Genomic DNA, 22,681 nt, shown 5'->3' on the forward strand with positions numbered 1-22,681 from the left:
GTAATTAGATGATATTTATTTGCACTGTACCCCATACGCAGGGCACCCTGTTAGAGTATATATTCTGCCACACTCTTGTGGTTCTTCTGTGTCATGTTGCCCATACAGCGTTCCATGTGACTTACTGATACCTTATCAGCTTCAGCACGTGGTACTGCATTTATTCCGGGAATATATTACATAAAGACAGTTTTTTCAGGAGTGCTTGAGATGGCTTTCGTTTGAGCTTTTGTAATCTGCAAATACAGTATCTATAGCTTTCTCAACAGTGAGATCACAAGTTTCTGGCATTTTCTCCTCTACAATAAATGTGGGTCAGTGACACTAAACACAATTTTGTCTCTTAAGCACTCTGCAAGCTCCTTGAATTCACAAGCAGCGAATTTCTGCATTAGCTCTGTTACAAACGTATGAATGTCTTCTTTCTCATCAAATATATATGTCCAGAAAGGATAACTTTCAAATACTTGATTTCTCCTGGGCTCAAAATAGTTCTTTAAACACTTGCAAAACTTTCTTCACTGTGAGTAGCTGGGCAAAGCTCATAATATTGCATACTCCATTTCAAGGGCCTTGTATGTCATAAGACTGCATGTATTTTAAACCTCAGGCTTTCAGCTGCAGTGAAATACAGAACTACCTGTAGATTTAGGGGCAACCTTCTCCAGTTTTCAGCAAGGTATATGGGCTGTGAGGGTCTACAGTGCTCCATGGTACAAGTATAATAATAAATAATACGTTCTTGTACAGCGCTGCTAGTTTTACATAGTGCTTTATAGAGAGCTAGAGCGCTAGATTTTGCAGACAGTCACTGCCCCATAGAGCTTACAATCTATATTTTTGGTGCCTAGGGTACAAGGAGATAAAGTGACTTGGCCAAGGTCACAAGGAGCCGACACTGGGAATTGAACCAGGTTCCCCTGCTTCAAACTCAGTGTCAGTGCCTTCTAAGTGTATGTGTGTCTAAGTCTCCTAAGAAGTGTATGTGTGTAATGTTTAAGAACTCACAGTTGTCAATCTCCCTGTATACTGTAGGATTCCTGCTTGATCCTCTGTAGCTCAGTCTGCCTGCCCATAGTCCTGGCACAACATGCTTCAGCTGCAATTTTACTTCTGACACCATGCTGTACTCTGAATAATTCTGATCCTGCTGGTTACTTAGACGCAATCAAAGCAGTGATTTTTTTATTTTTACATTTGCTTGAAGCAGGACGTCTCCTGAGCTGAACCCCGTTAATTTCAGCTACGGGGACCCCCGCTTCCAAAGATACTTACCTCCGTAGGGGATGCTGGTAGCCGCTCGGCTATCAGGGATCACCGGTAGCCGCTTGGCTAGCAGGGATCACGTAATTGCTGCTTCTCAAAGCTGAGACTTTCTTAGAACAGTGCAGCAAATTGAAGATGACTACTTTTCAGATCCCAGCTTCCCACTTCTCATACATGGATCTTACAGAATACCATATGTTGTTACAGACTATTAATTAGCTTGAAACTAGAGATGGACAGATTAGTCACAAACATTCAAATTCACAGCGATTATGGCATTTACTCGCAAGTGCGAATATGCAGCAATTGATAAAAAAAAACCATTGGTTTGCCTAATTTCACAAAGCCTTCAAACGTGTGCAAATGTATGTAATCCTGCTTGTGGTCACTATTCGCACAATCGCCATAAACATTCGATTTGCGCAGACCCTGATATATGGGTTTTGCTGGAGAGGAAAGCACTGAGTCCCAAGTGCTATCTATCTCTATCTCTATATCTATCTCTATATCTATATCTACCCCCCAAACACCTTTTAGACATCATGTGGAGAGACACCTGTGTACAACTAATGGGATATGCAAATGACCCCTTAGCAGAAAAGAACAATGGATCCTTATCTGCAGTATGTGAAGAAGATGGCTATTGGCAGATAAAACTTGACAGCGAGTCATCTATCTTTGTACCTGCAATACACCACAGGGCAGGTATCGTTTGGAATAAATTGAAACATTTTGAAAGCTTTGGGGATATTGAAAGTCCTCATACCGTATGATAGCTGATGCCATTATAATTGCAGCCAGCACCAGGAGTGAGTATGATGCTTTACTGCGGCGTGTCCCTTCCTTACCTGTTTACTTCTGATCGCCGCCCTCTAGCTACGAGTCAAGATCCTGTGTCTTTAAGGATTCTGAAGCAAGCAACGCCATCTTGCTTTATGGCAAACCCTGCCCTCTTCCTCCTGACAGGAAGTAAGCCTCTCTTTGACTTTCTCTTTGCATTTAGTCTTTTGCTACCAGCCCTGGTTCCTGCTAATACTCATCGTATACTGTTCCTGTCTGGACCTCCTTGGGACCTTTACTTATCTCCTGTGGATTCCGGAAGACTGGGACAGTCACTCATACTACTGAGGTTAGTTTATCGTCGGGTAGTGTAGGTACCTGCTTAGTAGGGTTCACCTTGACGTGGTAGCAGGCTTATAATTCCTTGGCCAATGGATTAGACTAAGAACCCTTATGTTATGTTTAGTTTCGCTGCACCTTGCTGTTTCTGTCACTATGCCTTTAAGAAGTCTGGACGTTCTCCAAGAAGCAGTCCTTCTCTGGATGTTACCTTGTGCTCTGGACTCCATGTTCCATGTTTCCTGGTTTCCGTTTCCAGACTCCTGTGCTGAAGCATTGGCTTCCCGCAACACCCGCGTTGGTGCCTGAGAGCGCGCGCACTCCCGCTCTGCTGTCAAAGCGTGCGCACGCGTGCAGCTGGATCACTTGTCTCTGAGCAGGCACCGCACCTCCGGACGCGTCGCGCATTCTCATGTGCGCAGTGCGGTCACATGACTGCGTGCGCCGATCCCCAGCTGCACGGCAACTTCCTCCCTTCGTATCCCCTGCGGCCTCCCCACCTCGCTAGCGGGTCCTTACCTTTCTTCCCTGCGCTTGTGAGAGCACAAGCGTGACAGGACAGTGCGGCAAAAGTACATGGGGGCGGAAATTTTTGCCACCCCCAAATTTTGCCACCTTAGGTCTTGGCCTAATGGGAAATCTGACACTGGGCACTCGCCATCATCAGAAGCTCAGCGTGGGCCGTGTCAGTGAGAGAGGCCTGCAGCTGGAGAGAGCCGGAGAGGTCAGCCCCAACTGATTTGTCGGGCCACCGGGCCCACCTCAGCCACCGGGCCCAGGACACTTGTCCTTGCTCCCCCCCCCCCTCCCTGTCAGCGGCCCTGTTCCAGATACAGTATGCCATAGAGGAAATTGGTAGCAGATAGCTTTGATTGGAGACATCATTCCAATATGCTGTACAAAAGTATACAGAGGCACTCCCAATGCCAATATTAGTTCAAGGAAAAAATAGAAATTACCTTGGTGCGAACTAACCCATCAATGTCCCAAATAGAGGCTTATAGTAATGCAATGTATAAAAGAAAATGGAGGCACACAAGTAATTATGCAAAATTGCAAAGATTTACTGCATAGTAGTAGGCAGAGCTAAAGTAAGGTTTCAGGGACACAGCCACTTCCCCAACAAAAGCCACCATTCCTATCTGCTAGTTGTGACTATTTCTCCAAATATCCTGAGATGCTCACATTTTTAGACAAATCTGCCCAATCTGTGATATCAAAATTGAAAGAATTTTCTCCAGGTTTTCCAGAAGAGATGGTATCAGACCATGTACCTTTTACAGTATATCTAGAGAAATTATTTATTTTGCTGACCGATGGGACTTTAAACTGACAGTATTTACTCAAGTCAGGATATCCACAGTCCAATGGATTAGCTAAGAGAACAAGTCAAACAATATACATAGAGAACATTCTTAAGGACTGATCCACACTTAGCTTTACTCTGCATTAGAAATACTCCAGGAACAGGGCTTAAATACAGTCTAGCACAATTCTTAATGAATAGAGTCCTAAGATCAAATTTCCCAGGGTCTACAGCCATACCCAAACCTGATGTACTAAAAAACTGAGGTCATCAACATAAAAGAGGTACTATTACAAAACAGCCAAAGACCGTCATCCATTTTGAAAGGAGAAAAAGAGGAAATTGACAAAGGTTGGCAACCGGCAGTGGTACAGTCAGAGTAGAACAAATATCTTATATGGTAGCAACACGAGATGGTGAGTACTACATATAGAAACAAGAAACTTCTAGCACCAAACGGAATTCCTCTGCAACAAGGAAACCCTTCGCCGTTCTCAGAAGTTACTCAGAATCCTAAACATGCACACGATGATACAGCAGAGTGGCTTGCTTCTGGAGACAGAACCAACATCACAGGAAGATGCCTCAGATCAGCGGTGCGAAAACTGGGGGGCGCGACCCCCAGGGGGGGCGCGATACTGACTGTGGTGGGCCCGGGGCTTCCTAACATAATCTAAAACCAAAACCAATAGGTTTATGGAAAAAACAAAACCACCAGAACTGCTCACTACAGTGAAATATAGGCTCAAGTGAAAGAACACATCAAGATGTTTCATGACATGTGCAATTAATTAGCAGTTGTATCTACCTAAAATAATCCTGTTCACTAAACTCATACATTTCCAGAGCACTGCTATTTCTCAGGACATGTCTGAACAAATTGTCTGTTTGTTCCTGCCTCTTGAACACATCGTGTCAAATGCTAAATACATCAAATTTGAACATGTTCATTGTAAGAATCTGTAACATTTATTATCTTTGAGGTTTTTCTTGCAATGACTTTGGAAAGATACAATTTAAAAAAAAATGGTTTAAAAGGCCTATTTTCAGCAAGTAGTTGCCATAGCAGCCACCCACATCACAAAAACGGCAGAAAGGGAATGTTTGTCAAAAGGGGAAAAAAACAACATTGTTAGCGAATATTAAACTGAACTGAAGCATACAGTATTAGATATGCTAATTATATTTGCATATGAAAAAGCCAGAGGTTAGCACAAATGCTCACACTCCCCCACCCAGACTTCTGTCATCTTTACAGAATACAACAAAAGACACACACAAAAAAGCCCCAAATGCTGCATCCAACATGACAAATTATTAAGTAAAATATTAGCTGTTATTTTTCTCATAATTAAGGGCCATTTGTCAATCCTTTGGCCAAAGCATAATAAGAATTTGATGATGATGAAAAAGATGAAGCAATGTCGTTTACGGAGTATATACCATATACCAAAGCATAATAAGCCTGCAACCACGTCAAGGTGAACCCTTTACTGCAGGTTCCCCGTGCAATAAAAGCTTCACATAACCACTTTCTACCTTCCTACTTCTTACCTAATCTTTAATCCATGAGTGCAGGCTGGAGGATGTTACCACCTGCTCAGATCCAGAAACACTGAAATATTTAATTACCTCCTAGCTCCTTTCCCCCTCGTGCTCCCCGCCCCCTCACATAGCCTTCTCCTTGCCAAACCCCATATTTACCACTTTTTCTACACGTCATCTTAGTAGTTTGTATTAATGCAGTATATGGTCAAAAAAGTTCTAAAACACAAATATCAGGTTTGATCCATCCACAGACACTGGTCTTTTTTCAGGCTACACTAGGGTACAGTATGAGCTATAAATGTGAATGAGACACTTTTGGACCCAACATAGCATACAGCAATAAAGGAGGGTTATTTACATTTCTCCTCTCATCCCAATCAATAGGATATACTGTATTGCAAATGGATTCCCCCATGGGGTTTGAATGATTATATAAAAATAAAAATGACAATAATCCTGGGGTTGACAAGAATTGAGTGGGACCAGCCCACCTCACACTTTCAATTAATTCACTCGACTCGACTATCAGTAATTATCTTATGTATGTGCACATACATTTTTTTTATCTGTAGGCAATACAGTTTCTGTTTGTTATCCATTCATTAATATTTCCTGCAGATCAATACTGGGAGGTTACATGTGGTGCGGTTTCATATTTTGTATATAATATAGATATACATTTTATCATGAATTATTTCAAATGTAGTTTACACTTCTCATAAATGTTTATCTACAAAATAAGATAGCTTTGTGTTCTCTAGTCTAAGCTTATGTTACCATTTTCAGTAGTTAATCCTTCGCATTTGTGAAATTCAGCAAACACATGTAATTAGGTGATTATTGTAAATGTAATCATTTATGTAACAGTATGTTGTGTGTGACAGTTTCTTGTTGTAACTGCTTTATAGAATGCAGTGCAATAAAATCCTTCCTTGGATAAACAATTGAACTGTATCTATAGCTGTATGTCATATACATGCATCATTTTCTTGGCTATTAAAATGACTTTTCATTTGCATTCCAGTACTGTATGAGAAACAGCATTTCACCAGGTTGCAATTATTCAGTGTGGCTAATGTTTGCTACATGTGAAATGTTCCCAAATAAATTCCCTCATGTGCAAGTGTTATTATACTTTAGCAGTGTTTTTCTTTCAGATTTTTGCAATGAGAAACAATTATTTGCCTGTTTTGTACACTTGCAATTTGTGTCTACAGATCCCTACAATAATCTATTTTGCCATCAAAATGTAATATTTTTCCTTAGATAGATTGTGGTTCAGGTGTCTCTGGAACACTCCTCTCTCCATATTCAATATGCTGTGAAGCAGCTTCTCTTTGTCAGGGAAGCCCTAAGCTCCATTCATTAAACAGAGTAACCCAAATGGGGCCTCTCCGTACCAGAATATTTTCCACTATATATTTATTCTCTTTTTATATTACCATTTGAAGTGGTATATTCCCACAGTCACGGCTTAGGATGGTAAAGGAATAGCAGCCGCCTGTGTATATTTCATTATAAAAAACCCATGTTTGAAGAGTTGCATTTACAAAGTGTATTTAAATATGAGATAATGATACTCTTTTTAAACGGTTTGACTTTCAAGTGGGGGGGGGAGAGAGTTCAGGATCATGTCAGTTTTGGAGAACAAAAAAAAAAGAGAGTAGCATTATTTTCATGTCCGCCTTGTTTGCGGCGAAGCTGCAAGGTACTTTGCTGTAATGTTGCCCGATGTACACCTGATTCTGCTTTGAGTGTCAAGGGGAGGAGATAGGGCACAGGAGGAGGAGAAAGTGGCACAAATAGCAGGATTCATGGGGGCGATTGGAAAGGTACTAAAAAAAAGTGGAAATCTACTGTGCTTAGGAGTCCCAGTATTGGCTGCAGTTTTAGCCCCTTTTTTGACATTGATAGCCCTTATAGAAGCCCTTATGGCAATAAAGGGGTTACATTCCTAAATTGTTACTGCAAATGTACCCAATGCTTGCTGTATTGTCTCCACCTTCTTAGCATCCTGTATTTGGCACTGGGCCAACAATCAGTGACAGGCATTTCAATACTATTCTGTGCTCCTTTTGTCTCTTAAGGAAGCAGTCTCACATGGAAGTGAACTAATAGCAGTAGGTCTGGGATGGGTGTCTTCCTCAAGCTCCTACACATTGCCAAGTACTGAGTTTCTTGGTGAGTAGCGTGTTAGAATAAAAAAAAATGATAAACAGTGACAACGCGTTGCATTCAATGTCTGTACTCCCATTTTAATCTCTCCCTACACTGGCCTATTCATCGATGTATTTATTATTTGGATGTATTTATTATTTGGATGTACAGTATTTGTTTTTATATTGAATTCCATCCGGACTGTATTTGTCTCTGCTCGTTGCAGTACTATTGCGGTTTGCTATTTGTGGTGACTTTTTGCCCTTGGGAATGATGCCTTGAAAGCTCTTAAAAGCTCAAATAAACTCTTCCATGTGCTTGGAATCAAAGCTGCTGCTCAATCTGGAAGCCTGTCACTCGGGCCTCGAGGGGAGGACGCCTCTCGCTCCAAGATTATCTGCGGTTTGTAATATAGGAGATTACATTTGGCACAGAGACCTTCATTCTGTGAATCTGCTAATTGGAAGGCGCTGCAGAGAGGGAGCAACGTGTAACTGCCTGGCAGCTTTTACCTGTACTTCGGGAACAAAATCTGACCCCTACCAGGTTAACACCCTAAAGTAACAGCGGTCCCGTCTAAAGCCACAAACAGCTAAAAATGGCATAAATAGCAGGATTCCTGGGAACGGGATCAGCACTTCCAAAGGGAACTAAAGTAAAGACAATCTACTGTACTAATGCGTCCACTATAGGCTGCTGCTTTTTGGCACTGTTGGCCCTTAGAGAAGCCCTTATGGCAATAAAGTGGTTACATTCCTAAGTTGTTACTGCAAATGTACCCAATGCTTGCTCTATTGTCTCCACCTTCTTAGCATCCTGTATTTGGCACTGGGCCAACAATCAGTGACAGAGGCATTTCAATACTATTCTGTGCTCCTTTGTCTCTTAAAGATGCAGTCTCACATGGAAGTGAACTAATGGCCGTGATATGTTTCATGGGTTTATTTCTAGGGGATGTACACAAAAATCATAAAAGTTGTAAAAACCTATGTGCCATATTCACTAAGTAGTTACATAGTTACATAGTAGATGAGGTTGAAAAAAGACATAGGTCCATCAAGTTCAACCTATGCTAAATTTAGACAACAGATACTTTATCCTATATCTATACTTACTTATTGATCCAGAGGAAGGCAAACAAAAAACCCCATTAAGGGGAAAAATTAATTCCTTCCTGACTCCAAGAATTGGCAATCGGATTAATCCCTGGATCAACATCCTTCCCATGTATACTTATTTGGTATATCCCTGTATACCTTTCCCATCTAAAAAGATGTCCAACCTGTTTTTGAATAAATCTATTGTATCTGCCATCACAGTCTCCATGGGTAATGAATTCCACATTTTAACTGCCCTTACTGTAAAGAACCCTTTCCTTTGTTGCTGGTGAAATTTCCTTTCCTCAAACCTTAAGGGATGGCCCAGAGTCCTTTGTACTGCCTGTGGCATGAATAGTTCTTTTGAAAGCTCCTTGTATTGTCCCCGAATATATTTGTATATAGTTATCATATCCCCTCTTAGACGCCTCTTTTCTAACATAAATAAATCTAATTTAGCTAGCCTCTCCTCATAAGTTAGATTGTCCATCCCCTTTATTAATTTGGTGGCTCTTCTCTGCACTCTCTCTAGTTCCATAATGTCTTTTCTTAGGATTGGTGCCCAAAATTGTACTCCATATTCAAGGTGTGGTCTTACTAATGCTTTGTAAAGGGGCATAATTATGTTTACTTCCCTTCCATCCATTGCCTGTTTGATGCAAGATAAGATCTTGTTTGCCTTTGCAGCTACTGGATGACATTGGGCACTATTGCTAAGCCTGCAGTCTACAAGCACTCCTAAATCCTTCTCCATCAAGGATTCCCCCAATATATCTCCATTTAATTTGTAAGTCGCCTTTTTATTCTTGCATCCCAAATGCATAACCTTACATTTATCTGTATTAAACCACATTTGCCATTTACCTGCCCAAATTTCCAGTCTCTCCAAGTCCTTCTGAAGAGAAATTACATCCTGCTCTGATTCTATTCCCTTACACAATTTAGTATCATCAGCAAAGATGGAGACTTTGCTCTCGATCCCAACCTCAAGGTCATTAATAAACAAGTTAAAAAGCAGGAGTCCCAGTACCGATCCTTGAGGTACTCCACTCACAACTTTAGCCCAACCTGAAAAAGTTCCAATTATGACAACCCTCTGTTGTCTGTCCTTTAACCAGTTTTCAATCCAGGTGCATATATTATTACTGAGTCCAATTTTCTTTATTTTGTACACCAACCTCTTGTGCGAAACCGTATCAAAAGCCTTTGCAAAATCTAAGTAGACCACATCAACTGCATTACCCTGGTCTAGATTCCTACTTACCTCCTCAAAGAAACAAATAAGGTTAGTTTGGCAAGATCTATCCTTCATAAATCCATGCTGACTATTACAGTGGCGGCCGCCTTTATTCTCCTGCGGCCACCACCGCAATGTGCGGGCAGACGCGGCTGGTTTCTGACGCGTGCCGCGCGTCACTGTGGCGCCGGTCACACGTGCCAGGGTTCCGCCGGCATCCCCGAAGGTTGAAGGGGTAAGCGGGGTAAGGGGAAGATGTGCGAAGCTGCGCGAAGCAGAGGCGGAGCAGCCAGGGGGTCGCGAGGGGAGGGGAAGATGCGGGGAAGATGCGCGGGAGGGGAGGGGAAGATGCGAAGATGCGGCTGGCGCGCGCCCAAGTACGGCGCCAGCTGAAAAATGCCCCGGAAAATTACGGGCAAATGTTAGAATTAAGCTGGCCGCAGCAGTACTAATAATTTTGTTTTCCATTAGGTATTCCTGAATATTATCCCGTATTAAACCTTCAAGTAGTTTCCCTACTATTGAAGTCAGGCTTACAGGTCTGTAATTTCCCGGTTGTGATCTAGCTCCCTTTTTAAATATAGGCACCACATCTGCTTTACGCCAATCTTGTGGTACTGAGCCTGTGGAAATTGAGTCCTTGAATATTAAATATAATGGTTTTGCTATTACTGAGCTTAACTCCTTGACAACTCTTGGATGTATGCCATCGGGGCCAGGTGCCTTATTTACTTTAATTTTTTCAAGTCGCTTATGAACTTCTTCCTCAGTTAACCAATTGTTCATTAATATGGAGGTTGTGGCTTCCTCCTGCGGCACTACTATTGAACTTGATTCTTCCCTGGTAAACACAGAGGCAAAGAATGTGTTTAATACCTCATCTTTTTTCTTTTCTCCAATAATAATCTGCCTATCCATCTCACACTGAAAGAGTCCTATATGTTCTTTTCTCATTTTTTTGTTATTAAGGTACTTAAAGAACTTTTTAGGGTTGACCTTACTTTCTATTCCAATCCTTTTTTCATTATCCATTTTTGCTAATTTGATTGCCCTTTTGCAATTTTTGTTACATTCCTTATAATTCTGATATGATGTCTCCGTCCCTTCTGACTTAAAGAATCTAAACGCCTCCCTCTTCTTGTCCATTTCCTCCCCTACCTGTTTATTTAGCCACATTGGTTTTGACTTATTTCTTTTATACTTATTACCCAAGGGTATACACTGATAAGTGTGCTTTTCTAACAATGTTTTAAGGACTGCCCGTTTATCTTCTACTTTTTTCCCTGCAAAAACATCATCCCATTGTATTACTACTAGTTTAGACTTCAGTTTATTAAAATCTGCCTTTCTAAAGTTTCTGGTCTTTGTTGAACCCAAGAAATCTATTTTTTGATAATTTATTTCAAATGAGACCATGCTATGATCACTGTTACCCAAATGTTCCAGGACTTGAATATTTGTTATTATTTCTACATTGTTTGATATGACCAAATCCAGTATTGCCCCTCTCCTGGTTGGTTCCTCAATAATTTGGGTCATATAATTGTCTTTAAGCACCCCCAAAAACCTGTTTCCTTTTGTTGTAACGCTAATCTCATTGCCCCAGTCTATGTCTGGATAATTAAAACTGCCCATTATGCAACATGACCCAGTTTTGATGCCTTTTCCATTTGCAAAAATATTTTAGCTTCCTCAATCTCACAGATATTTGGTGGTTTATAGCATATTCCCACAAACATTTTCTTTATACTTTTACCTCCACTGCTAATTTCTATCCACAAAGTCTCTACATTTTCATCATTCCCTTCATAAACATCATCCCTTATAATAGGTTTTAGATCCGGTTTAACATATAAACATACTTCACCTCCCCTTCTATTTGTTCGATCCTTCCAAAAAAGGGAATAACCCTCTAAATTCACTGTCCAGTCATGAGTTTCATCCCACCATGTTTCAGTAGTGCCTATGATATCATACTGCTCCCTTGCAGCTATTAATTCAAGCTCCCCCATTTTATCTGTCAGGCTTCTTGCATTAGCAAGCATGAATTTAATTTTTTATCAGCCTGTACTATTATCTTATATGCTCCTTCCTTTCTGCGCCCACTTGGTTTAGTCTTTAGAAGTTTTCTAGTATTATCTGTATTTACTACGGGTGTCTCACTGCTTGTCAAACTCGCACTTGCCTCATTCTACCTCCATACCTTGTATCCTCCTCTATTCCATTTAGTTCATTATCTGTTTCATTCCCCTCCCCCTAGACACCTAATGTCTTGCTAATCCCCAAGACACCTTACTTCGAACGCGGTTAGAAACCTTGTGGCGAATTCTGTTAAATTGCATTTGTATGTAATCTGTTTTATAATAACAATGCAAAATCTACATTTCCACTGGGATCTGTACTCCCCCTTTCTCCTCCTTCAGAAGTAATCATGATGTAATCTGGAGCCAAACACAGGTGTATTCAATGTGTAACTGACTGCTAAGATATAATACAGTACCGACACGAAAGACACAAACATTCATTTATTCACAGGGCACAAATAAGTGATATTTGTTCTGTTAATGTGATTTGTCAATTGTTTTTCTTTTTCAGCTAAGTGGGACTGCAGATTTAATGTAGACATCCTTAAAATGCGGAATATACATTATTAGCACAATACAGAATGAGAAGATGTACTTACAGCCAGGTACATAGCTGCGTAAACACTGAGAGCTGCCTCTTTGGATGGAAATGTCCTCCTGGCTTTGATGACCAGATCTGGGTTTCCCGTGCAAGCGTAGGAGTCCGTGACGAACTGTGTAAACTGATGACAACCAAGTGCTGTGTAGTTGGGTTTACAAACTGTAAGAAAATGTGGCGCCAAATTCCCTGTCACAACTTGTCCAGCATTTACAAATATATCTGTAGCAAATAGTCCAAAAGTATAAATTCCTGCAGAAAAAGAAACAAAATACATAACGTAAATTGAATTTCCTAGAATTAACCTTTTTGGGTGGGGGATATGCATAAAGAACTACATATCCTACAACTGAATGAATACAGAAGCAATAACTGATAATAGTCCATATTTAATAAGTTTGGAAGATACCTTACAACCACCTCACTTAAATAGGCAATAAGGTGTCTTTATCAAATACAGTAGCACAGCTAAGTAAATGTGCGCCTTTTTGTATGTGTATATGAAGTGTGGTGTCTTACTATAGTAAAGATACTGCATATTCAAATGTCTGTTTTCTTTTTTGCCAGCAGGAGCATTATTCTGCTTGAATGCATCCTAGGTAATTTCGATGAAAACAATCGAAAGGCAAAATCACTGGTGTTGCTGTTTTATTAAAGGAAATTATACTTAAAATCTTTTAGTATACTGGACAGTCCTGAATAACTCCATCCCATTAAAATAACTTGAACTTCCGATCTGTTGATTTTAATGTTCAACTCGTCGAATGCGACAGTTGGTAAAATACGCCAATTAAGGCTCCACTCCTATACACAATATGTCAGTCATTGGGTCAACCAAGATATGGTAATTAGGTAGTAAAACTGGACAAAAATATAAAGCAAGTGTCAGTGTAAGAAATCCAATTTAGCAACAGTGGAGTCTGTAGAATGTTTTTTAAACTAAAAAGGGTGTGTGTGTGTGTGTGTATACAGTATATAAAGCATCATTATAATTCGATAAAATAGTAGCGAAGATAAACTCGCGTCACGTATCTACAGGTTTTTCGGACTTCTTTATGGAACAAAACAAGTTGCTTATAAAGGTACTTGTGCTTGAGACCCTCAATGGATCCTCAACAAATATGATATCAAGGTTTAAGGACAGAAGAAGATATGCCCAGTAGTGGATGTGCCGTGGAAAAAGTAACGATAATGTCAGTGGTTTAATACCAAAGTTTATAACGTATTATTTTCAATTGTAACCATGGATTTGCATGAGGGATACTCTGGTATTCTGTTTTTCTTTTCCTCTCGCTGGCACAAGCGCGATGTTGGGAGCTTTTTGCTCAAATAGGTTGTGTTTGTAACCACGCGAGCTTTTACTGTGGAACAGCCAGTTAACACTATTTATTAGTGAAAACACTTATCCTGGAAAGGTATTTTCGGAACTCATGAAGGAGTTTATCGGCTCTCAGAATATGGATGACTTTCAAGGTCATTAAGGTCTATTAATCAGCACCACAAATTGTCGAAATATCAGTCCGAGCAGAAGTGCACTCAGATGTCCTTTAACAAAAAAACCACTGCTGTAAACTACATGTCATTATTTGTTTTGTGGGTAATCTGACCTGTATGGTCTGCTACAGTATGTGCAGTCACTGTAATATTCAAGCCGTTTGTAAAATATAATGATATATATATATCATTATATTTTACAAACGGCTTGAATATTAAATACAAACGGCTTAAATATTACAGTATTACAGGGACTGCACAGACTGATATATTCCAATCATATAGAGCACTAATAACCCCTTTGCAAACCAATGTGTCACTCGTTGGACTTATCAGGCTTCTTGTGCCTTGCAAGTTGGGGAAAAACTGAAGTCTCCACACGTTCTTGAAGAAGAAGGGCCGTGGAGCTCGAAACATAGTCCCCTTTTATTTTGATTCAGTGTTTTGTTTTTTTTAATAAACACAATCCCAGCAAGCTCAGAACCCCAAAACCCACCACATCATATACTGTATATATAGTTTACAGCCAAATGTATACAACAAAAGACAGAAAAGCCCAATGCTACATCCAATGTGACAAAAATACACAGTGAAATACTTATATATTCTCTTGAATCAAGGCATGACCAGTAAGCAGGTCCTAACACTACCTATGCACATTCTCATTTACCTTTGCTGGAGGGCTTATAACGCTTTGGCCAAAGGGTTTAACTAAGTGACCCGTATTCAAGAGAATATATAGGTATTTCACTGTGTATTTTTGTCACATTGGATGTAGCATTGGGCTTTTTTGAAGTGGTGTTTTTTTTTTTTTACTTCTCGTGTTTTTTTCAAAGATTGAGTGTTTTCTGTTACATATTGGTAGTAGTCTCGTCAATTAGTCTCTGTGTTTAGTTTTTTTCATTAGGTTACAGGTTAGATGCTGAGATTTCTCATGCGGTGTGTTTCTACTTTACTGTAGGTAATTGATGCAGATAGGTATGGGGTACTCAACTCCAGTCCTTCACCCCCCTCCCCTCCCACACCCCAATATAGACAACAGCCCTAACAAAACAAGTCAAGAGAAAGCACAGGGCATTTCAAACATGAACTTTATATGACTAATTGTTGCAAATCGTTGCAGCTTTTATTGTCGGAGGGAGGATGATGAAGTCACTCACATAAATTAAGTTCTTTGTTTCCTATAGACACCACTGTGTGTGTATTACAAAATGTCCTAATATAGTCTTGCTTTTCTGCTTGTCATCAATAATCAACAGGTAATGAGTTTCATTATCATATAATATAAACTCTAGTGACTTTCCACAGAATATAAGGTGACACATTTCCCCTTATTAGCGCTACAATATATTCTTGTCATGTTATTAGGTATTTAGTTATATATTTCTACAAAGACAATAATGCAGCATTCTCATTCAGATATACCTAAAACGCTGTCCTACAGCAGGGGTGTGCAACTCCAGTCCTCAAGCGCCCCCCTCCCCGATCAGGTTTACAGGATATCACAGCTTCAGCACAGGTAGCTCATTCAGAGGCTCTGATTGAGCCACCTGTGCTGAAGCAGAGACTGATTGAGCCACCTGTGCTGAAGCTGAAAACTTGACCTGTTGGGGGGGGGGGGCTTGAGGATTGCAGTTTAGCACCCCTGAGATAAGACTCTTATTTAGTTTATTGCATTTAGATAGGGGTGCTTGTACTTCAGTTTATTTCACTTAGATATGGTCTCATTTTTGGGGTGAGGGTTATGTGATGTCGCATATCACATGTAATACCTCCAATATAGTGCGGGAGAGAACGTGATGTTGTCATAAAATAAATAGCTTATTCTTCAACAATTCTCTCGTTTTTATTCCTGGGAGTGCTGGAGGTTTACGTTATTTTTTAATTGTCCAAATGTTCTTTGCTGCTGTCCATTTATGTAAAGTCCTATATACCATATGAGGTTAGAGGTTTATATATGAAGGAGAGACGTTTGGAAGCTCTATACATAATAATATTTTGTATGAACATGTTAAGCCTGCCTGCCTGCCATGTCAAGGTCACATCATTTTATTATAAACATACAGAACAGGCACATAGCTATACATGCATACATACAATAAACTCATGCAGAATGCAGAAAAGCAATGGCAATGTTGTAAAATAATGCACACTGTGGGATGAATTACTTCACCCCGCCTCGTCACACACACTGACTGATTAAGAAAAGCACTTGGTATAGGCAGGGCCCTGGTCTTTGGCCAGAGGACAGCTTGTGCGCACGGACGCTGACCCTCGGTCAAACAGGAACATTTCTAGGCGGTCGCACTCTGCCGTCAGGGGTTTGCTCTTTTATTTTGTTGTTTGGGCAGTTTGGGGGACGCGCACTCAGCAGTTAGGATGGTTGATTGTGAAAGCGCGGGGCAGGCGGGGGCAGCTGAGAAGCTCGTGGGTGGCAGTCGGAAGCTTGTATAAGGGTTGCAGAGGCAATTGAGGGGTTATTATTGAAGTGAAACCCCTTTAGCGGCACCTACCACATGAGCATAATTCAGGGGCAGTGAATGGAGTTGATGGAGACGGAAGTGATATCACTGCTGGCAGAAGAAGCCGTCCTTGACATTCACTGCCACTGAATTTTGCCAGCTTCCACCAGCAGGAGTCAGGAGGAACACGAATACACACACGCGCACACACACACACACACACACACAGTGAGCCGCCAAACACCCTCTGCCGAGTGAGCCACCAAACAAGCCCTCCCGTCCCCCCGTGAGCTGCCGTGCACCCCCTCCCGCCCCCCCATGAGCTGCCGAGCACACACACACACACACACACACAAGGAATTCAGTTACTATAAATATAGAAGTGCAAATAGCTAAAACACGTGTTCTAAGTCAAACATCTTTGAGTTTTGGCACTGAAATTGTGTTTTGATTATTAATTAAAAACATCACCATTACAAATACAATTTCTGTGACAAAACAGTGACAAAAGACAAAGAAGTTTCACTTAAAATGCGCATGATCAGCACACACACATTTTTTTTTTTCAATTTACCTTGATTGACCTCCCTCCCTTTGTTTTATTAAGGAGTATTTTGTTAATCTTAAGGTTTTATTAAATTTCATTTAAGATGGTTACATTTCTTAATTGTGTTAAAATCTGTTATATTTTTTTCATAGTTATATATAAAAAAAATATATATATAGATGTTTGAATTCGCTGGTGGTCAGGGCTTTGTTTCATTGTTTGGCGTTTATGTTGACGTTTTGGTGTGATAAGTTTAAGCTCTTGGCTGGGAGGCAGAGACGTATTTGGCACAATATTCATATATCGTTGGTTACCTTATGGCTGGAGGCTAAGGTTGGTTTATCTTTTATTAATTCAACATTCATCTATCTACCATATTAGTCATAATGTACACACTTTAAAGCAAGATTTCAATGTAATTATATGCTGTACATGCCATGATGTACTTTTATTACCATTATCTGCAAAGTATGTTGTATGTTAGTAATCCAGTTGACCAGCCAATTCATCCACTCGGCTTCCCATGATCATTAGTCCTGATTCACATACAAACGGCCAGTATAAGTGGTATTGACTACTTTTAGAGAATCCATTGGGAAAAGGTTTATGAAAAAGGGCATTGCATGAATTGGAAAAGCTGTACAGCTTCGGTGGCCTCACCAAATACTGAATGCTATAATACATGGGCAACCAAACTCAGTCCTCAAGGGCCACCAACAAGCAAGGATGTAAGGCTATCCCTGCTTAAGCATAGGTGGCTCAATCAGCAGGTATTAAGGATATCACTGCTTGAGCGCAGGAGGCTCAATCAGTGTCTCGAGTCATTTTGATTGAACCACCTGTGCAGAAACAGGGATAGGCGTAAAATCTGGCCCGTTGTTGGCTCTTGGGGACTGGGTTTGGCCACCACTACTATAATAGAACCCTCTGATATATGAATATAACCAAATCGTTGGTTGATTTTGATTTTTCATCACTGGCATCATATTGTATAATCTTGCTTTAAAGTGTGTACATTATGACTAATATGGTAGATAGGAACAGTTTCATTGCAGTAGCCGCAGACCCCTGCAAAATGGACTGGTGCATTGCGGTCTCCATTGTGCTGAAGCTCTGGCATGACCTTTACATTATTATTATCTTCTTTTTTCTATTTGAGTAGATGAAAGTTCATTTTTTTCTAAACAGCTTAAAAATTATGCAAGGATACAGTAGTTTATTTCTATTACAGAAGAGAGTACAGGCATACCCCGCATTAACGTACGCAATGGGACCGGAGCATGTATGTAAAACGAAAATGTACTTAAAGTGAAGCACTACCTTTTTCCCACTTATTGATGCATGTCCTGTACTGCAATCGTCATATACGTGCATAACTGATGTAAATAACACATTTGTAACAGGCTCTATAGTCTCCCCGCTTGCACACAGCTTCGGTACAGGTAGGGAGGCGGTATTGCTGTTCAGGACGTGCTGACAGGCGCATGCGGGAGCTGCCGTTTGTCTATTGGGCGATATGTCCTTACTCGCGAGTGTACTTAAAGGGAGTGTCCTTAAACCGGGGTAAGCCTGTACTGTACTGTATATTATTTATTGGCATACAAACATGGAACAAGTGTCAGACTATTATATAGGACTGTACCCATTATGATGGATGACCTACTGTACCTATAAGGAAATCATTCAACGGCAACAGTTTTTATCACTACATTTCTCTAGCATTCAGCGTTACATGAAAGCATAAAAGTAATAAAAGTTCTCATACCAAGAAATCTGACAGTTCTGCGTACCAGTGGATTAATGTAGCAACAGTCTCCGGTTAAAAGAGTTTTTTCCTGGTTCTCAAAATCTCTTGTAGCCACCTGTAGGCAAAACACTACAGTTTCTCCAACGATTATCTACATTGGGGGGAAAAAAAGAGCAGGTTATTTTTTTTAGAAAGTATGTTCACAAAATGTCTTCGGTATGTATGTATGTATGTATTTATATAGGGCCATTAATGTACATAGTGCTTCACAGTAGTAATACATGTGACAATCATATAAATAACAAATAATACAAGGTCATGGGAATTGCTTCAGACATAAAAGTAACATTTAGGAAGAGGACTCCCTGCCCCGAGGAGCTTACAATCTAATTGGTGGGGAGAACGTACAGAGACAGTAGGAGGGAATTCTGGTAAGTGCGTTTGCAAGGGGCCAAGCTACTTGGTGCTACTCATATGCTTCTTTAAACAAGTGTGTCTTAAGGTGGGTGTTAAAGGTGGATAGAGAGGGTGCTAGTATATTGAGGGGAAGGGCATTCCAGAGGTGTGGGGCAGTCAGTGAGAAAGGTTTAAGGCGGGAGAGGGCTTTAAATACAAAAGGGGTAGAGAGAAGACATCCTTGAGCAGAACGCAAGAGTCGGGATGGGGCATAGCGAGAAAAAATTATCAGTATATTAATTTAACAATTTTAATACATTTGCGGTCTATGCATCAGGCTTAGTGTATTACTGGATTGCAGTAAGAGAGTTAAAAGACAATTGTTCTTCCAGCTTCATATTTATTCGAGATGGGTGAATTTTTGGGGCGGATTTGGATCCGCACGGGATCGGCCGGTTCCTTTGGTCCGCGGATTTTAGCGGATCATTATTCTCAAAAAGGGCGATTCGCGTTTTTGGAGATTTTTTAATTACTATTACCAATACACTCCGCAGATTCCGCAAACCTGTGGATGGATTTATAGAATCCAATCCCCGGATTCAACAATCCGTTGGTTGGATTCGTAAGAATCCGCCAACGATGAGTTGCTGAACCCGCAGATTGGATTCCACAAATCCGTCCACGGGTTGTATCCAATGGCGGGTGTTTGGTGAAGCCGCGCGGATTAAAACCGACCAAATCCGTTTGCGGATTTTACACAGCAAAAACGGATTTTGAGGGGGAAATGCGAGAAAATCGGGGACACGGATTTGGGCCTATTTGCCCTATCTCTAATATTCATACTTGCTCGGTTTCAGCACAATAACAAAAGCAAAGCAATGTAAAAAAAAATGTGACTGACATTATTATATGTGCGACTTCCCAACTGCTTTGATGCAAGTGTCCGGAACACAGAAAAGTGTGTTAAACCTGCAAAACGGGAAATCTTGCATGATTTTTTAATTTATTTTTTCATCCGTTCTGTAATAATAGACAAAAGTGACTTTTTTTGTTGTTGTTTTTATTAAACTTTTAATGCAATTTTTTTTATGAGTTTTAAAGTATCCTTCGATTTCTACAGCAGGTTTTAGCCCACCTCGCCAGCAGTGCAAGATCTTTGCAACACTTTCCTGTTTGGGATCATTTGTTGCCTCATAGACAAGAAAACAAAGCGATCCCATAAAACGGAGCATTCAAGGATAAACTGAAGTATAAAAATAATATATTATTGGACACAGCCAGTGAAATAAATAAAAAAATATGGGAAGATAGGTCAAAACTCGAAACAGAAAACAACATAACACAAATCGGGAAACAAACACACATAAAAAAATATATATGTTAGGAAATGTATACACTACCTACATAATCTGTCTATACAAAGTAACGTACAAACGCCATCTAAATATCAATATACAAAATGACACGTTTAAAAATGAATCACTATGGCTATTGGCTAGTCGGGAAATAGCAGCACATATCTGAACACACCAAACATCATATACCGGAGAGGAAAGTGTATCTATAGTGATGGGGACGCAAACATTATACAACAGGAGTGCTTGAACCCCCTTTTTTTTTTGTGTTTTTTGTTTGTGGTCATTTGTTGCCAATGTTCCCAGCAGTATGAGCTGTAAACTGTAACACTAGATAATGTTACCTTAGTAATATCAGTATACATTGTAGCTGCTGAGTTACACTGACTGAAGGATTGATTGAAACTGAAAGGCGGCCATTATGTTAGGCACACAATCAGGATTTGTACAGATTTAGAACAGGAGCACCAAACGATTGCCAGATTAGGTAACAATTTAGAATGATACATAGTCACATGCTTTACATATAAAATAAGGGGGGGATGGGGAAAGTAGTATTGCTGCTTTAATATAATTTACTATTTATATTAGGGTCACACACTATATGTAATTAATTTCCTAAAGACATACATTATATGTGCAAAGGTCAAAAACAAAGTTAGGGTATAATGTAACAAGCTGCAGAAACCAACATACAGTATAATTGACACATTGGCACTTATTCCATATGCTTGGAAGCTATCTTCCTGGCTGGGGAGGAGTCCCATCCTATTCCCTCCAAATAAATGGAACTTTGGTTTTCCTTTAAATAATTATTTGCTTTATGTGTATTGTATTACAAGAATGCAACAGAGAAACAAAAGATAATGACTTGTACTGTGATTGACCAGATTATAGAAAATCAAAAACTATTTATTTACACACAAAAAAAACCATTATTCAACATTTTGGTCCCTATGGGAACCTTTGTTAGGAGCCACGGGACCAAAACGTTGAGCAACCTGGTGTTATTTGTAAATACATTGGTTTTGCATGGCTGCCGTTCAATCACAATCCATTATTTCTGGGGTTTTTCTCTATTGAACACATACAGTATAATAAAATACTTGTAAGTCAAATGATTCTCTCAAGTCCCTCTTCAGTATGCTGTGAAACAGCGTCCCCGTTTCTCTGAAACATTTAAGTTTTCCTTTCGGGTTGAAATATTCCCAAGCAAAATAAAAAAAACAGCTTCATAGCATATACTGTACAATAGGGCCTGGGCAGGCATGCTCAACGCCAGTCCTCAAGCTCCCCCCCCCCCCTCCCCTACCCACCAGGTCAGGTTTTCAGGATATCCCTGCTTCAGCACAGGTGGCTCAATCAGTCTCTGCTTCAGCACAAGTGGCTTAATCGGAAGCTTAGTCTTCAACCGAGCCTCTGATTGAGCCACCTGTGCTGAAGCTGGGATATCCTGAAAATCTGACCTGTTGAGGGGCTTGAGGACTGGAGTTGAGGACCCCTGCAATAGGGGACTACATGTCAATTTGATGCTGGTTTCCGGAGCCTGTTATATTACACCCACCTGTTGGGTAGAGACTACGGAAAGTACCCGATAATTGCCTTTTTTCAAATGTAGGATCTAGTCTGATTGAGCTCACAAGTGTCTTTTGTCCTATTTCTAGACGCTACCGCTATGTTTCCAGCATGGTTTCTGCTATTTCCACGTGTCTCCAAAATGACAGATCTGTACTTTTTCAGACAGTAGAAAGAAAAGAGTGAATCAGATGGGGGATTCTTGGATTAATAACACAAAGGCTGACAGATAGTTCTCTTCCAGTACCAACCCAACTCCTTTATCCAAGTCATGGTAACCTTCCTTTGTATCCCTGCTGTGCATACAGTATATTGCTTTATACATTGCTATTAGTGCTATTATTAAAGGCATTCCCTTCTTACATGAAATGAAAGTATTGGCGGTGACATGTTAAGGCTGCAATCCTCCCAATTTAGCTATGGATCTTTTTTTATTTTTATAATTTTAACTGGGGGGTCATCCAGAGTTAACCAAAGTTATTTTAAAGTCCGAGGACCCCCAGATTCCCTAGGTAATTACCAGTTTAGAGACTGGTATTCCTACATTTAAAATGGCCATTAAGTAGGAAGCCACTACGTTAGTGATTCCTAAGAGGGTTTTTTTCCTGGAACCAGGGTCACGAATGATGTATGAATAGTTCCAGTAAGCTTAACTCATGCCTTCCCTCTTCCAAAGCACATACAAGTCCTTTT

General features: G+C 40.3%; 1 protein-coding gene across 1 annotated transcript in view; it reads right to left on the reverse strand.

Annotated features, from left to right (window-relative positions):
- Positions 1-22,681, reverse strand: part of PLPPR5 (phospholipid phosphatase related 5) — a 174,524-nt gene that overhangs the window by 29,167 nt on the left and 122,676 nt on the right. Inside the window, exons 3-4 of the mRNA XM_075616487.1 lie at positions 18,681-18,813; positions 12,414-12,664 (exon numbers count right to left, since the gene is read on the reverse strand). Coding sequence (XP_075472602.1) covers positions 12,414-12,664; positions 18,681-18,813 — 384 coding nt within the window. The remainder of the gene's footprint in view (positions 1-12,413; positions 12,665-18,680; positions 18,814-22,681) is intronic.

This window comes from Ascaphus truei, chromosome 10 (assembly GCF_040206685.1).
Source record: "Ascaphus truei isolate aAscTru1 chromosome 10, aAscTru1.hap1, whole genome shotgun sequence".
Lineage (NCBI taxonomy): Eukaryota > Metazoa > Chordata > Amphibia > Anura > Ascaphidae > Ascaphus > Ascaphus truei.